General features: G+C 41.2%; 1 protein-coding gene across 1 annotated transcript; it reads right to left on the bottom strand.

Moving 5' to 3' along the window:
• Window positions 1-413: 413 nt before the first annotated feature.
• Window positions 414-15,156, bottom strand: Cblif (cobalamin binding intrinsic factor). The gene is made up of 9 exons (XM_004667694.1): window positions 15,078-15,156; window positions 14,150-14,326; window positions 13,125-13,238; window positions 12,583-12,723; window positions 10,884-11,065; window positions 5,431-5,608; window positions 3,572-3,773; window positions 2,387-2,505; window positions 414-475 (listed from the first exon to the last, which is right to left on the bottom strand). The coding sequence occupies exons 1-9, from the start codon at window positions 15,154-15,156 to the stop codon at window positions 414-416; spliced, it is 1,254 nt and encodes a 417-aa protein (XP_004667751.1).
• Between the last annotated feature and the right edge of the window lie 3,535 nt (window positions 15,157-18,691).

The raw sequence follows: 18,691 nt of genomic DNA, 5'->3' as shown, positions 1-18,691 counted from the left end.
CTCATATACTTATATATGTCTGTATATATGTTTATAGAGGTAAATTGAAAAGGACTTTTGGTACTTGAGACACAAATAGGAATTTAAAATATATCATTTCATTACATTGTTTACTTAACTTGGAAGATCACAGTGATCTCTAAAAGTATCACTGGAATGTTTCCCATCCCACTCTCTCCAGGTTTAAATCATGAATTAGAGCCTGCATTGAGAAGTTGGAAATTTTATTTTCATGAGTTACAGATGTTGAACATCTCAGGAACTTTGGGTCATGAATTTCTGTGATTTTACTGGGAATGGGGCAGCATTGCAGATATCCACTTTTCTGGCATACATTTGAGATAAAGTAAAAAAAAAAAAAAAATCCACCCATCCTTTGGAGTTCTTCAACAGAAGCTGAGCCTACCTTCTTCTCAGTATTTGGTGAAGTTGGCTGTGATGTGCTCATGGTTGAAGGGAATATAGTAAGCAACTCCTGTAAAGAAGCAGAGAAAGACACGAGGTGCATGCAAGCATCCCACCCCTCAAGTCTGCCCATTGCGTGCGTTAGAGGAGTATAATCCCTCTAGAGAGAAATGGGAAGCTTGACTAGTCTGGAAGAAATGTGGGATTGGGATTTTTAGGTAGTTCTTATTTCTAGGTTTTAGGACACCCTTTTGCAGAGCATATCTTTGGGCTAGCTCCTTAAGGTTTGCCAGCCTCTTTTCTTTCACACAGAACATTGTGTCAAACAATTTCTTCTAAAAAGTTATCTTCAGGATTAGGAGCAATGTCTGCTAGATGTCCAGGAAAGTACCTGACATCAATAACCTCACAACAAATGGTTGTTGTTGCATAAATGGTCCAAATTAAAGCACTTAGGGAGTATCTCACTGTTTTTGAACACCTCATAGGAAATAAGGGAAGGTCAGTGGGCTGAGAATCTTTGAGGACAAGAAAGATAGGCGATTCACCCAGTAGTTTCAGGTCACAGACAGTATGGCAATTTCATGGCAAATATTTTTGGATCTGAGGCTTATCTTTTTGCTGTCCTTGCTCTCAGAAAAGTAAAATGATTGGCAGACATGGGAATAAGCCTCAGTTATGTTCCCAGGGCAATTTCTCCAGATAAGGTTAGGAGAAATCATTAATAATAATAATAATAATACATTTTTGAACATATGCAATACAAAGACAGTATACTTATAATTTTAAACATTTTTTTTCTAATCTTCACAATAACCCAGGAAATGATTATTTCTGTTTCCATTTTATGGCCATGAAGACTATAGCCCAGAGAAACTGGATTACTTATATAATGCAGCTTGTAAGTAAGAGAAGGAGATTTTCAAAGATCAAAGTGACACCAGAATCTTTATCCTATGTCTTAGGCAATCCCACAAACTCTGACTAGCCAGGTTTTGTTAACTGTGATAGAAGCTAAGCAAAACATTTCTCCATTTTAAGACTAGACAGTGGAATCTTTTATCAAGTCATGGCCTTGGCCTGTCTCTAACTTCATTTGTCTTTACAGTCCTCTGTATGGTAAGAATTAGCACCAAGTTAACATTATTCTTAGAAAAATACATACACCTGTGTTCTTTAAGTTAGAAGATAGTATATGTGCAACAAATTTAAGAAGTATCATGAGAGCCGGGTGTGGTGATGCGCACCTTTGATCCCAGCACTCGGGAGGCAGAGGTAGAAGGATCGCCAGGAGTTCAAGGCTACCCTGAGACTACATAGTGAATTCCAGGTCAGGCTGGGCTAGAGTGAGACCCTATCTCAAAATAAAGTACTAAGAAGTGTTATGATTTTGTTGGAATCTGAATTTTATTCTTACCATTACCCACATAATTATGCAGTCATGGACTCTCCATTCATCAGAGATGAAAAAAGTGAAGAATGAATTTTGGACAAAGCTCTGGTAGGAAGTAAACATATCCTAGTGTTTGGAAGCCTGGACTTGATTGTCAGCTCTACCATGTTCTGGGGCCATACTTCCCATAGCTCCCTTCAGTGTCTCAGACTCAGTTACCTCTCTGTAAGAAGTCACTGAATAATTGCAGAGTTGATCTATAATGGCTGTAAAGACATATGCAATGCCTCTGCATGTGATTATTAGAGATCTGTATGTAGTCACATTTGCAGATGAAGTGCGTGAATTAATTTAAAAAGAATGAATGAATTGGGTGTGGTGGCACAGGCCTTTAGCCATAGCACTTGGAAATCAGAGGTAAGAGGATTTCATGAGTTCAAGGCCACCCTAAGGCTACATAATGAATTTCAGGTCAGCCTGGGTTACAGCGACCTTACTTCAAAAAAAGAAAAAGAAAAAAAAAAAAAAAGAATGATGAGTGTAACCGTTAGGCTGTGGAAGAAAAGCCCATTTCTTTTCTTTTCTCACCTTCATCTAAAGGTGTTTTGTTGCTAAGGAACTGCCAATATGTCTTGTGATTTACATCTTCTGCAATATTGTTGATAGAAGAGACAACTGGGCCCCAAGATGTCATTATGGTTTCAAATCTAAGAACGAAAAGAAAAACAACTCAAAAAAATTAGAGCTCTTTTTATGAATGAGAGAAGTTCTTTCTGACATTCTTATCAATAATTTTGAAGCTCCCTCTCTTGACCTCTTTATCCAGTCACTGTGGGGTCTTTGGTCTGGTTTATTTATTGCAGTCCTTATCACCTCACAGCTTCATTATTGTGGCCATCCCTTATCTCTTCTTGTCTGCTGTTCTCACAATCCAAACATTTGACAACATGAATTCTCTTACTCAAAAACACAATGCTTCTCTGGATGCAAAACCTAAGCTTCTTCACTTGAAATTTCAGGCTTTTTGCAATATCACCTAACCTTTGCTTTCAGATAACACTTAGTGCAGTCCTGTAGCCTCTTTTCTAGCAAAGCTGGTGTACTAACTGACTCCAGCTCCCATCCTCACTCCTATCTCAATGCATCATATTAGCCATTTCTTCTTCCTGGAATGACCCCTATCCATATTAAATAACACGTGTTCTGTGGAACCAAAGCCGGGGATCCTTCTTTTACCATTCTAACCTACACTGAACTCTCATTCCTTGAATTCTGTTATTAAAACAACATCACAGGGCTGGAGAGATGGCTTAGCACCTAAGGTACTTGACTATGAAGCCCAAGGATGCAGGTTCAGTTCCCCAGAGCCTACATAAGCCATATGCACATGGTGGCACATGCGTCTGGAGTTCATTTGCAGTGGCTACAGACCCTAGAATGCCCATTCTCTCTAACAAGTAATTAAAAATTTAAAAATCCACAAAATAAACTCCATCATATATTGATGTGTATGATAACTTTTCATGAGATCCTTTTCTGTTCATGGGATTTAAATTTCTTCAATAGGCTATTAGATAATCTGTTATCAGAAGGAAAAAGTAAGAAAATGAGAAGCAGGGAAGGAGGAATGGAAAGAGAGAGAGAGAGAGAGAGAGAGAGAGAGAGAGAGAGAGAGAGAGAGGGAAGAGAAGAGAAGAGAAGGTGAGAGACTGTAAGAGGGAATAGGAAGTTGAGTTAGGCTTGGGGAGAACGAGGCATCTCTATACCACTCACTTGAACATGGGATTTTTGCGTTGTGCTTCTTCTAGGACAACGAGCAGCACAGATCCACCTCTCACACTGACCTCGATGGTCACATTGAAAAGCAGTTCTACCCCCCTCAGCTGGTTGTTTATGGTATATGTGACAGTGATGTTAGTTGCTGATGTGGGGACAGGGGTAGGATAGTTAAATCGAGTTGGTTGCACTTCATGATCTATGAAGAAAAAAATTTGTTAGAGATTGTGGGGTTTGCATTATAGATGCAAAATTGTCAACAACTTACCTCAGGAAACATTTCAAGACAATAGTTAAGTTTAAGATCATTTAATAAGATATTTGGACAACTATTCTAGAATCCTGGCAGAGATCTCATGTTCAAGTTGGGAAATCATTGAGAAGCAGGTTAGGGAGTTGGTTTCTGTAGATTCTGCGCTGAGTACACAAGGCACATATAATCTCAGCCCACCTTAAGATTCAGTGTAACACAAGAGGAATGTGACTTTGGTATTTTATTAGAAAAAGGTCTAGAGGAATGTATTTCCAAGACTCTATCTAGAGTGATCAACTTTTTATGAAGGTTATCTACTTTCCAAATGTATATTTCTTCAATGTCTGAATTTAGAATATTTCTGTATTGCTTGATTGGATAAAATAAAGATACAAAAAAGTAGCACACCAAGTATGATGGTTAATCTCCATTGTCAACTTGACAGAACTTAGAATCACCATGAAAATGAATATATGGGCATATCTATGATGGATTTTCTTCTCTTTTTTTTGGTTTTTCGAGGTAGGGTCTCACTCTGGTCCAGGCTGACCTGGAATTAACTCTGTAGTCTCAGGGTGGCCTTGAACTCATGGCGATCCTCCTACCTCTGCTTCCCGAGTGCTGGGATTAAAGGCGTGCGCCACCACGCCCGGCCTTATGATGGATTTTCTATATTAAGTTAATGAGGTGGGACAGCCTATCCTAACTGAGTGGGATCTTGTACTGCATAAAATGGAAAATGCCAGCTGTCCACCAGAATCATTGTTCTCTGCTTCCTGACTGTAGGTACAATATCACTGTTGCTTCATTCTCCTGCCACATACCTTCCCTGCCATGATGGATCATAACCTAAAACTGTCAACCAAAACAAACCTTCCTCTAGTTTCTTTCATCCGGTATTTGTGACAGTGAGAAAGTGGCCATTCTACCAGATTCCATCCTACCCCTACTGTTCTGTGAGCATCAGGCTTTCACATTCAGATCTTTAAGGCTTGGCTGAAATGTCAGCTCTTCTCTTTAAAGCTTTCCAAATAAAATCAACAGGCTGTGTATGTTGGCACACTTCTGTAATCCCAGTACTTGGGAGGTGGAGACAGGAATTCATGGTCATCCTTGGTTTCACAGGTGAGTATGAGGCTAGTCAAGTGGATATGGGCTGAATTCCGAGGGCTGTACGGTTTGGCTCTGTGCAAGCAGATGCTCAGGTATTGGAGGGCAGGTAAGGCTCTACCCCTGTGGGGGAAACTGCCAAAACAGGCCTGTATGTCTCCTAACATTAGTTCACATATAATTCTTAGTTTAAGTTGTGACTTTATCACATAAGAAAAGGAGGCTGTCCCGGGGCTGGAGAGATGGTTTAGTGGTTAAGCACTTGCCTGTGAAGCCTAAGGACCCCTGTTCGAGTCTCGATTCCCCAGGACCCACATTAGCCAGATACACAAGGGGGGGCATGCGTCTGGAGTTCGTTTGCAGTGGCTGGAGGCCCTGGCACAGCCATTCTCTCTCTCTGCCTCTTTCTCTCTGTCACTCTCAAATGAATAAATAAAAATAAACAAAAATAAAAATAAAAAAAAGAAAAAGAGTCTGTCCCAAAAGTTCTTACCAGGGCCACAGGTCACTTGGGGAATATCTAGGTATGTCTTGCCATTCAAGGAAGGGAGGATTTGGGCAATGGACATGGGGTTTTGGAATTTCCCCTGCTTAATCTCCTTGAGTATTGTATCCATAGTCTTCTCACAGTCCCACTTTTTGGTAGGTTGCTCAGGTGTCACGGAGAGAGCCTGGGACAGAAGGGACAGAAAGAGGGAGTGGCAGAGAAGGTGAGAAAGAGGGAGAATATATTGTGAGGTATAATGGAGCTGACTCCTGTGAAGGATAGACTTGATCACTAATCTTTGTGATCATCCAAAACCCCCAAAGTGCAGCAACATGATCTATGGACCATGTTTGTTCTTCTCAGAGCTACATCTCTACTTCATAGCTCAGGATTTATCATATAATCATTGTAGAACAAATAATTATTCAATGACTGGATTCAGGAAACTGTTAGGACTGTTTAGGATGTTTGTGAGTAGTTTTTGGAAGTAGAGTAAAGGTGTCACACAAAGCAGACTACAGAGGGAACTTTAGTGAGGATAACCTGGATAACCTAAGGGTTTCCATGCACACATTTAGGTAGATTCCTCCCATAGCTTGTAACTATGCCAGGATTATCAGTCAGAGGTTCTCCAATCCTGGCCTTGGCATGGGGTCATGGTCTGGGCTGCACTGATCTCCCTGCATTATGCCTGTAGGGACAGTGATTGGTGGCTGTATGCACTAATTTGCTTTCCCCTGACATACATATTAAGATAGAAAAATATTTTTCTCTTGCTGGGGCTAGTCATCCAAGAACATGTGAGCAAACACTGAGCTGCTACTGGCCATCTTTCTGAGACACTTGGAAAAAGCTACCCAGGAGAAAGACGATGAAGGAAACTAGGGATGAGAGATGAATAAACATCTCTGATGTCATGATTTGAACCCTTTATTCTGGTTATTCTTGAAACCACTTAATGTACCCTTGACTTCCAAGTGTATATAAAATAATTAATTTAAATTTTTGATTGAGCAAAACTAATTGAGCTTCTGTTACTTACAAAATGAGTTTCAGTTAATATACTGAGCAATTCATTTTATGTCACCCAGTTTTATATCTCATGGATAAACTAGAAAGCATAATACTCCTCTGTCTTTTTTTTTTTTTTTTGAGGTAGGGTTTTGCTCTAGCTCAGGCTGACGTGGAATTCACTATATAGTCCCAGGGTGGCCTCGAACTCACTACCTCTGCTTCCCAAGTGCTAGGATTAAAGGTATGCATCACCACGACCAGCTTACTCTCCCATGGACAGATATGTGAAAGCATTTTGTAATGCCTGATGTGGAAACTATTATTGCAGCCTCCCTTTCTTTAACATTAGGCAAACTAGAACCACAAGTCACACTGGCTTCAGATTGCAAAGACCAATGTGCATGAATCTTGGAATAGAAAATAGAAGGTCGACGGGAGTCAGAACAGTCTGCTAGGAAGAGAAGTATGGGTACTCTGACAGTTGTGTCAGGCATGGCCAATCTGTTAATTCTGGCAGCCCTGGACCAGGACTCTTGCTAAAGACTCCTTTACAAGGCAGTTTGGTTTTAGAAGCATCAGGTAGATATATATTCCTCAACAACAGTATTCTGAATTTCAGTAAGTGGTATTTTTTTTTCCCCTTGAAATAAAACACCACCAATGCCAGAGCTAGGGAGGTGGCTCAGACGTTAAAGTTGCTTACAAACCCACCAGCCCAAATTCAATTCCCCAGCACCCATGCAAAGCCAAACACAAAGTGGCACAGGCTTCTGTGATCCCAACAAGCCTAAGGCAATAGGAGTCAGAGTCAGGAAGTTTGGAAGATTGAAGACCATCTAGACCAGTGTACAGGAAGTAGCAAAAGCAAGACAACAATATCAAGGGGAATTTCAAGGAGAGGACAAACACTCTGAGGTTTTCTCAGACCTTCATATGTACACTGTGGCACATGAAATCCCCTCCTGCAACACACACACACACACACACACACACACACACGAAAAACATTATCAAGATGGGGAGATGGCTAATCAGTTAAAGGTACTTGCCTACAAAGCCTGGCATTATAGGTTCAGTTCCCCGGTACCCACATAAAACCAGATCCACAAAGTGGGCACAAGTGCATGGAGTTCATGTGAAGTGGTAAGAGGCCCTGGTGTGCCCATTCTCTCCCTCTCCCCACACCACTCTCTCAAATAAGCAAAAAGAAAAAGCAAAGCATCATAAATGCTAACATGCTAGAGTGTTGAGCTATTAGAAATCATTCATAACTTCATAAGTTTATGAGACTCTTTGTTAATATAAGTTCTTATCTGAGGAACTGAGGAAACTTGAATGCAGTAAATGGTGATGAAGAGAGAAATTTTGGTGCATAGGATGAGAATGGCTCAGGTCATGCAAAGGACTGACGTTTGAAAACAACAACCAAGGCTGGAGAAGTTTGACAGCGCTAGTGTTCTCTTAGGAGATGCTATGCCCAGACAGTAGTAGGGAGAGCACCGTGGCTGTGATCCTTCTGTGTATCACACATCAGTTTACTTGCTTGCAACATTACTATTGTGGGGAAAATAAAACTCAGAGAATGTGAGTATTTGTTCAAGATGTCAGATTTGGGATCCAAATCCAAGTTGCTATGAGTTCAGAACACTTTGATCTTAATGCCCGAATATTTCAGGTTAGACATAGTTTATAGATTGCACACCTGCTGGGTTCAGCTTTCACCCTTTCTGGGTCAATTCTAGGTATGGGTGTACAGGAGCAGGGAGAAGTTATGGAACTTCGCTGCAGGAAATATACTTAGCCAGTGGTTTCTGGATATGCATGTGTTACACCTTGGTAGGAAAAGCTTTTCTTCTCGGGTATCCTCTATCAGAGTGTACGTAGCAGGTGAGGAAATCCCAAATAGAACTCAGAAGTCAAATCAGCAAAGTAAATGTTTCGTGTCTGGCCTGAAGTAAGCAAGCAAGGTACCTGGAGCAAGGCTAAGTGAGTTGTGCCCCTCCCTTCCTCTAGAATTCCTTTTGAAACAAGTTCTGTTTGAGGCAAGCCCAACAGAATGGCCTTTGTAATGCAAGAGAGTGAGAACTAGAGCAAAAGCAAGAGCACAAGCGAGTGAGAGAGAGAGAGAGTGAGCGAGAGTGAGCAAGACAGAAAGAGAGAAAGAGAAGGGGGGGGGAATTGGCGTGCCAGAGCTCCAGACACATCCACCACCTTGTGCGCACGTGTGACCTTGTGCACTTGTGTCACTCTGTGGGTCTGGCTTACATGGGACCTGGAGAGTCTAACCTGGGTCCTTAAGCTTCGCAGGCAAGCACCTTAACCACTAAGCCATCTCTCTAGCCCCATCTTTCATTTTATCTCCCACAGAATTATTGGATGATTCAGCTGTGGTCACTGGCCATGATATAAAAGTTGTACTCTTGAGCTTGAGAGATGGCTCAGTGGTTAAGGTGCTGCCTTCAAAGCCTAAGGACCTGGTTTTGATTCCTCAGAACCCATGTAAGCCAGATTCACAAGGTGTCACATGTGTCTGGAGTTAGTTTGCAGTGGTAGAGGCCCTGGTCCAGCCATTCTCTCTCTCTCTCTTTCTCTCATAAATAAATAAATAAATATTCTTAAAGTTGTACTCTTTATTTTTTGGGGGTATTGTCTCACTCTATCACAGGCTGGGCTTGAACTCACAGTGATCCTCCTACCTCAGGCTCCTGACTGCTGGGATTATAGGCATGCACCATGCCTGGCTTGGCTTTGTAAGTTCTATACAAGGTACATTGGAATGATAAGTTTTAACTATTAAGCTTAACATTATTAATTAACTATTAATTAGATGATTTATACCTTTCCAAATTCTTAATGTTTGAAGGATACCAATAGTGTCTGTTTTTTTTTTAAACCTCCCAGGAGACAATTCTCTTTCAATAGTCCAGAACTACATGAGCTTGGGACTGGAATCATAACTCCAGGACTCTCCCTTTCCTTGGCTTTCTGAGTTGTAAATTCATGGTGTAGTTTTTTTTCTTAATTTTATAATATATTTTGAGATGTTAGAGCATAGACATCTCAGTTGAGGATAAAGGATTTTACTTTATGTAGCTTCAGAATTTCTGATTGTAGTTGGTTATCTCTTCCCACTATCGTGGATGCAGCTGCCTTCCTTGGAGGACATAGCCTAGTTAGCTGGTGCAGGTGGAAGGGGTGGTAATGTATTTGGATCTGCTAAGCAGTATCTTATCCAGTTCAAGCCAAGCCAGGGAATATATGCTGGGAAAGCCTAGGACTGAATATGGATGTGGTTGAGAGACACATATAGCTTCACTATTCACTAGGGTTTAAAAAAAAGTAATTCATTAATTTTCAAGCACAGGGGATAGAGAGAGAGGGAGAAAATGAATGAAGGAATGAAAATGGGCATGACAGGGCCTCTTGCCACTGCAAATAAAATCCAGATGCATGTGCTATGTTTTGTGCATCTATCTGGCTTTATGTGAGTATTGGGGAATTGAACCTGGGTTCACAGGCTTTGCAAGCAAATGCCTTTAACTGCTGAGCCATCTTTCTAGCCCTGGATTTATCTATGACATGATCAATGCCATTATAATTTATCTTTACTCAATAAATAGATATGTTTATTTCAGAGAGCTATACATCATTATCCTTTTAATCTGAATCTCACATTTTGCATCACTATTTGTGTGTATATTATCTACTGGGCAAGAGAGATTACTAGGGATTTTTTGTGAGGTAGAATCAACTTTTGATATTTCCATTAGTCATTGGAATACAAGCCAGCCTTTTGTGGTTCAAGATAAATGGTTTAAAAGGAACACATGCCTACCATGTTAGAAGCAGAAATCTAAACTTTTTTGAGCAACTGCTTGAATATCAGTATTTATGCATCAAACTTTCAATAGTCTCTAACTATCATAAGTAAACAGGTTACTATTGGTAACAAAACCTCAGGTTTCTTGAATTTTTTTGTCTTTTTAATATTTTATTTATTTATTTGAGAGAAACATGGAGGGAGGGAGAGAGAGCGAGAGAGAGAATGGACATACCAGGACCTGCAGCTAGCTACTACAAATGAACTCCAGATGCATATGCCACCTTGTTCATCTGAGTTCATATAGATTCTGGGAAATCAGACTTGGGTCCTTAGGCTTCATAGGCAAGCACCTTAACCACTAAGCAATCTCTCCAGCCCCTCACTTATTTTTCAAGGAAGGAAAATGAGCTCTTATGGGGTTGTTTTCACTCAATCTATGAGCTAGTGCTTACCTGCATTTTACCAGTGGAGGAAATGAGGCAACACTTTCCAGGAATCTCCCCCAAATGACATTTCTTGGACTTTCCTAGACATTTTAGATACAAGGTATACAAGGTCCCTCAATCCTACAACCCAAGCATATTGGCCTGTACACAGTCACAAGCATCTAGGATGGGTTTACCTGCATAGCCAGGCCAGTGCTGTAAAGGTTTCCAATGATGCCATTGTCTTTGATGTTCATGCTGATATTCTCCACAACAACTTTTAGTACCTGGCCAAACAAGGCTCTGTAATTTTCTTGGGAACCCACGGGGATCTTGTTGTACATGCAGGTCAGGGCCAAGGTCACCACTGCTCCTGTGTCTGGGAATCACAGGTAGGATAAACCCGCATTTCAATCACCATCATGGCTCATGTTTATCAGGTTCTAGTTACAGGACCTCATTTACTTCTCAAGACCACCTGTGAAATAGGACCTGCAATTATCTTTGCTTAAGAAATGAGGAAATGAAGGCTCTGTGAAGACAAGTCTTTTCCCATAGCCATACAGTCAGTAAGTAGCAGGACTAGAACTTGAACATAAATTATAGAAATCAACAGGTCCAGATTTTAAATAATGCAAGTAAAGAGTATGCTCAGTCCACTTATCTTGTTCCAGTGGTTATCTTTTGAAATGTTGCCAGTTCTTGGAAGCCTGGCCATCACCACCACTAAGAAAAGCCGTCTAGATCTTTCTAGCACAGCAGATTCAATCTTGTTAGTATTTGTTGTTTGTACTTACTTTTCTATCTCAGCATTATTTATATGCTTTCTGGATTGGGGGCTCTGCAAAACACTGGTGTGGGAATGCTGCAACCCCATCAGTACAGTGGCTTCTTCACTGTTTGCATGTGATAAACATGCATGGACCAAATGAACAAGCTCTGGGGTGACAAGATGGGAGCAAATGAAAGACTTGGCAGATAGCATCTTTAATTTCTCTGACCTTCCCATCTCTCCTCATCTCTACCTGGAAGTTACAAAACTTCATCATGAGTAGCAGTGTTATTAACATCCAGAGACAAAGAAGTCCAAACTTCCTGAACTGGCAGAAATGGCCCCAAATCCATGAGGCTCAAGGTGGGAAAGGAAGGCCCGTTTGTTCTCAAATTCACATGTACCTTCTTGTCTGATAGACTGTGAAAGGAGAAAGGTTGATCAAGAAGCATGTCAAAGGCAGCGAAAGCTTGAGATAACACTGCTGCTTAGAGAGTGGCAGATGGATATGACAGTGAGGCCCATGCCAGTGGCACCCACAAAGGAGAGAGTTACACACAGAAAAGGAGACAAGAAGGAAGTAATATTGCAGAGGAGAAAGGTTCCATTCACAAGTAGCCAAATGCTTGTAGGACAAAGGAATAAGATGGTCACAGTGTTTATTGAAAGGGAACATCCTGGGATTAGGGCTCAGACAACAGGTGCTTAATAGAAAGAGGTTTTTGGATATAAAAAGAATAAGTACTGCGAATACAGAGCATGGACAAATTAGTAGTGATTAAAGAAAGAGTGTAGCTTGGGCAGAGTCAATACATCGCTACCAGGTTTGGGAAGAAATTTTGACTTGGGTAACATGTTTATTGTTCCTAGTCATGGTTCTGTGGCTGTCAGACATCTAAGTATTGTCCTTGCTTCTACACGTTACTGTTTCCCCGGCTTTCATTTACTCCTTTATTCACACATCCAACAAACATTTCCTAGGTGTCTCTCACCTATTCCCACTTGCATGATTCTCAGCTTCTCTGTGGAAAGTCTCCTGCCCCACACCCCCTCCAGCTCTGCCTCTCAGAATCCCGAGCCGTCGATGTTCTCAGTGTAGGGCAGTGTTTGATGCAACAACTTACCCACATTGAAGGGAGAAGAGTTGGCCAGCAGGGCCTTTGCAAGGCGCACTGCTATTGGTAAGGTTGTCTCTGGGTTCTTCTGGCACAGTGCCAAGATTGCCAGGCCAGGCCCGTAGAAGGCCAAGGCTTCATCATTTGGACCTCAAAAGATGAAAGAGAACCATCCTTAGGTTAACATTCATTATGCTGAAGACATTTGTGAAGAAGATAAAGCCAAAGTTTTAAATAAAAATTTTAAGAAAAAATATATCCCCAAAGTAAGACACAGAACGGGCCTATGACAGCTAGGATTCTCAGCATAAGAGTGCCATTTGGCATTTGAAGAGAATATGATGGATGATGCTATCTCCATACAGGCAATCCATGTGCCCAGTGCAGTAACTAGAGAAGTGGATCTCTCACTGGTGTGAGATCAAGCAGAGGTGATCCTGTGCCTTTCCCCCTAATACTAAATTATCCCCATATCCATCATTTTCCTTTGCAGGATTAAAATTCCCAGGAAGGACCCTATCCCTCACTTTCCCTTTCCAATGAGTTCTTACTTGAAGGTGCCCAGTTCTCCATTCGTTTCTGGAGAACTGACACTTTACTTCCAGAGTCTCGGCAGGAAGAGGTGAGGGCCATGATGGTAAGGGAGAGTGGCCCAATGGTCAGGTCTGCAAAGGAGAGAACAAGAACAGTGTTGCACGGACATTCTCAGGTGAGGCACCACTGGGCCTGCGCTGAGCTTTCTGCTTCTCAGCAAGGTCATCTGGAGTTTTAAGTAGTGCATTCTTTTTTGATGTCTTCCCAGATAAATGCAGAAATATTCTTAAGGGAATATTGTATCTTTTGTGTGATTTGATGATTCTATAATAAAACCTATTATTTGGTACAATTTACAAAAAGAGTCCCTGTGTCTGGTTAGAAAAGAAAGAAAAATATCCCTCAGTTATCCATGATTGTGCAGTATAAAGTAACAAACTCTGTTGTGTAACTTGGACCTCATATCGGCACTTGTGAAGTAAGAGCATAGATCTTGTTGCAGGTGTTGTCATTGTTGTTAGAAGTCAAGGTGAAGTTAAATAACATCCAGGGACTTGCTCAAGGACACAGAGTTCAAACCTAGTAGATCAAGAACTGGAAGCACTTTCTTTATACATCCTGTCTGGAACTTTCTGTTTCCCTGTGCTTCTTCCCAAATATTCTAACTTCACATATATTTCTTTTAAAAACTATTTTATTTATTAATTTATGAGAGAGAGAGAGAGAGAGAGAGAGAGAGGGAGAGGGAAAGAAAGAGAGAGGGAGAATATTGCAGGATCACTGCAAATGAACTCCAGATGCACAAGGTGGCCCATGCATCTGGCTTACGTGGGTACTGGAGAATTGAATCTGGGTCCTTAGACTTCAAAGGCAAGTACCATAACTACTAAGCAATCCTTCCAGGCCTACATATATTTCTAAACAGGTATTCTACAGGTGTGAACGAGGGAGCATTGGGATGGGAAGTGTCCCAAAGATAGGCTCTGAGGGTAGTCAGTGTTGTGGAGAATTCAGGCCACAGGGAGGGGCTCAGATATCTCACCCGCAGTGTCACTGGCCAGGAGCTTATAAGTCAGGAGCTTCTGGGCCTCTGGGTCAATGGCACTGGCCAGGTTCATGGCAATCAGGATGCTGGGGTTTGGGAAGGCTGATGTGGTCACCGACTTCTCCATGAGTGCTTGTAGACCATCAACCCAGGGCCACTGTTCTGAGGGGACAGCTGAGAAGAGAAAAGCCGTTCTATCAGCCCACTGACTCAGCCCTTATTTCCTCTCTTCACAAACATAACCCCATGCCATACACCTTTTAACACAAGGCTTGAGAGTTCTGTGATCAAGTGACTGAAGAGAAATGTAGAAAATATGAATTTTTTCAGATTAATTAGTCATTATATCTTCTCCAATAGCCTTATATATTTAAAACTACTTTTCATTTACTAACTTTAAGCAGTGTGGCTTAGATTTTTTTTTTTTTACATGAGTTCTAGCCACTTCTTGGAAATCACTGATTTTTCTCTTGCATTAATGAAGAATATTAAAGATTTAGCACATAATCTATCCTTGCTATGTACACAAGCTTCCTATTTATAGTGGTACCTGGTTGAGTAACCACTAAGTGCCTATTTTGCATCAGCAACATCATTCCTATAATCCTAATTCAATCTCTCTTTCCATCTTCTGAAAAATTTTAATTTTATTAGCATATAAAAAGCAGGTTTCAGTATATTGTATTTTAAATAAGTTTGGTTTCAATCTCTTTTAATAGAAATTGACTTGATTCTGAGGGAACTTATGCTATTAAGTCAGGAGATAGGAACAACATTCCCCCTGCCCCTAAGTTATCCACTTTGGCATTCCTGTAGTCAGTGCCATTTCAACTGCTTTCTTGTCAGCAGAGCTCAGTGACTGAGATCTCTGCCTATCCTTGGGAAAGAGCTTCCCTGAATTCTGCAGAACAAAGTCCATACTCACAGCATGAGCTTCTGGTCTGGGTACTGGTTCCAGCCATAGCCCAGAGAAGATGTAGGAGACCAAGGACAAGCCAAGGCATTTTACTCTCCTGTCTTGTTCTGGTCTTCCTGTCCACAAATATCAGTATTTGCTAATGAAGTGTTTGCTACCTTCTCTTATATAAGCTTATCTTTGTGAAAGCTGGCTGCAGGCCTAGCCTCTCCTAACTGCCTATGCCAAGTTCTCTTACAGTGATACAACTCATTTCTATTTTCTTATCTGCATCTACCCACTGGGTAGACCCTCCATGGTGCCTGAAGGTGACCTCTATGTAGCACATGAGGTAAGAACCTTGGGGTGGGGCATAGACAACCACAATAAAGTGTCCTTTAACAAATTCCCAGATCACTGCATTGGGAAATCTGGCCAATATGTGAATATAAATAAGAATTTCCTTGGGTTTTACTGTGTCCAGGCAGATTGAGGTTTAGGTATTTGGTAGGCATCAGCTCACTCTGTGGTTCATAACACCCTTTTTAGGCACTTAGGTGAGGATCTACCTTCAGGTGAGGTTTGCATGTAGCAGTTAACTTGGACCTGGGTGACAGCCAAGATTCTTTGAAATTGTTTGACTTAAACATGGAACGGAAATAGGTTTGATGTTCTCCCCCCTCCCATATTTAGTGATACACAGTCTTCAACACCCAGCAAACTTCAGTATTTTTTATTTCTCTTTATTTGGAATATAGATATTTAGGTATCTGTCACTCTGACATTTTCTTTCTTTTAAATATTTTCTCTATCTATTTGAGAGAGAAAGAGAAAGGATGGGCACACCAAAGCCTTGTGCTGCTGCAAACAAACTCCAAATGCATGCACCAGTTTGTGCATCTGGCCTTATGGAGCTGGGCCAGTGGTCTTTGCAAACAAACGTCTTTAACCACTGAGCAATTTTCCCAATTCTCATTCTGGTGTTTTTAATTTACCACTTGTTTTTGTTGATTCCTGACACTTTTTAAAAAAAATACTGAACCCCCTCCTCCTCCATTTCTCTCCCACAGTATCTCCCATCCTTCTATTTACATCTCTCATGTGTCCTTTTGCCCTTCCCTGATCCTTCTTCTTGCTCATCTCTTTATATTCACTGTTATTTTTTTTTAGTTTTGTTTGTTTATTTTTATTTATTTATTTGAGAGCGACAGAGAGAGAAAGAGGCAGAGAGAGAGAGAGAGAGAGAGAGAGAGTGAGAATGGGCACGCTAAGGCTTCCAGTCACTGCAAACGAACTCCAGACATGTGCGCCCCCTTGTGCATCTGGCTAATGTGGGTCCTGGGGAATTGAGCCTTGAACTGGGGTCCTTAGGCTTCACAGGCAAGCACTTAACCACTAAGCCATCTCTTCAGCCCTCACTATTATTTTTTTAAAGTAAGTAATTAGAAAATGTGGGATTGATGAGCTGTATAAGATGTATGCCTTTCTCAGAATGTAGTTATACTATAAAGCAAAACATCCTTTACCTACCCCACTCAAAAAAGACAACTGGAACTAATATCTTGAAATTCTGCACTTTAAGTGGCTGCTTTTCAGGGTGAGGGGAGTTATGCAGTGGTGCATCCAGTCTTAGAATAAAAGTCTAACTCCACAATGCATGATCCACCATTCCCCAATGAAGAGAGGCCCTGCAGAGGGGGAGGACAGGGAGGAGGCTACCATGGTTGTATACATACTGTGTACATAAATAATAATTAAGAACAAAGTCCTTTTAAGGACTTATAAGGCTCTATAAGATTTTGTTTCTGGTTTTCAATTATTTTCTCCCTTGCTCACAGTGTTCTAGACAGGCAGAATCTCTGGTGGTGTATTTCTTGAGAGCTTAGCCACTTTGCCTTGACATCTAGGATAGTCTTGCAAATGTTCTTGTGGTGGCTTCTGCTTCCTTCATGTCTCTGCACAAGGGAGGGTTTTTGAAGGGCTTTCCAGACCACCTCATACACAAAAGCTTCACCCCACTAAAATGCACCCCACCCCTTACCTGCCAGAGCTCACACTCTCCTTCATATCATGCGCAGTTATTTATTGTACTCCCTTTGCTAGAGTGTCTGCTCCAAGAAGGCAGGCTAGTTTTCCCCACTGCTTTGAATGAGTTGACTGAAAAACAAATATAAGACATGGGTTCTGAAATACTTTTTGAATTTTTTCATGGAATGTTGATGGTTTTGTGAGGTGAGAGCACAGGGAATACTCATTGGGATGTGCTAGACAGCATCTATCATGGTATCCTATTTCCTGGTATGCATGTCTTTGCAAGTCCCTATGAATACTGTGTGGGCTGGTCTCACTGCTTAAGGTTGTGATGGGTTAAAGTTACAAAGGTCTGAATTACTCTTCGTTCTCTCCTGGCTCTTGCTAAAGAAAGCCAACTGCCAGATTATGAGCTTCCTTGTGGAGAAGCCTATGTGGTGAAATACGTATAGATTCAAGCAAGCACATAGGAAAAGGGGGATAGTGTTAGTATTCATGTGAATAAACTGGAAAGCAGACACTTCTTTAATCAGGTTTTTTAGATGAAGGCAGCCCAGCTGACATGTTTATTTCAGCCTCATGAGAATCTCTACTCCCTGAATTTCTAACCTACAAGAACTATGGGATAATGTGATTAAACTTTAATATAAGGGCTGGAGAGATGGCTTAGTGGTTAAGCGCTTGCCTGTGAAGCCTAAGGACCCCGGTTCGAGGCTCGGTTCCCCAGGTCCCACGTTAGCCAGATGCACAAGCGGGCGCACGCGTCTGGAGTTCGTTTGCAGAGGCTGGAAGCCCTGGCGCGCCCATTCTCTCTCTCTCCCTCTATCTGTCTTTCTCTCTGTGTCTGTCGCTCTCAAATAAATAAAATTAAAAAAAATGTAACATAACTTGTTAAACAATAGTATATATATGTGTGTGTGTGTGTGTGTGTGTGTGTGTATCTATATCTATATCTATATCTATATCTATATCTATATCTATATCTATATCTATATCTATATATCTATATCTATATCTATATCTATATCTATATCTATATCTATATCTATATCTATATCTATATCTATATCTATATCTATATCATCTGTCTCTGTGTGTGTGTGTGTGTGTGTGTGTGTGTGTGTGTATCTCCAATGTATCATGTATTGTGGGAGATAAGAAGGATCTTGTGTGTCATGCGAAGGACTGAATAGAAGATAGAACAAAGCCATACTTCTATCCCCTCTGTTGGATATTCATGTCCTGATAACCCGTGAATATGTTAAGTAAGTTATATGGTAAAACAGAAAACATGGCTATATAGGTGGATAATTATGTGCCCAGAAGTCATAAATGGTTATAAGAAAAACTTAGGGAGGGATATCTTCCAATGATTTATTGGTCAGGAAGGCTCCTGATGCCCCCAAACAATATAACACAAGCTATTGCCAAGGCTCTTGGTTGCTTGGTTGCCTACCAGAACTAGATGGCAAAACCCCATCATTGAGGTCTCCACATGCTTGGGCTGTAGGACATTGGGAAATCAAGTGGGAGCTGAGCTGGAAGCCTCCTCCCCATGGACCTGCTGTCATGGTACTGCAAAGAACTATGTAGCCTGTCGGCAGAGAAAAGTT

The sequence above is a fragment of the Jaculus jaculus genome, chromosome 1, assembly GCF_020740685.1.
Source record: "Jaculus jaculus isolate mJacJac1 chromosome 1, mJacJac1.mat.Y.cur, whole genome shotgun sequence".
NCBI lineage: Eukaryota > Metazoa > Chordata > Mammalia > Rodentia > Dipodidae > Jaculus > Jaculus jaculus.
This window is presented reverse-complemented; position numbering and strand designations above follow the sequence as displayed.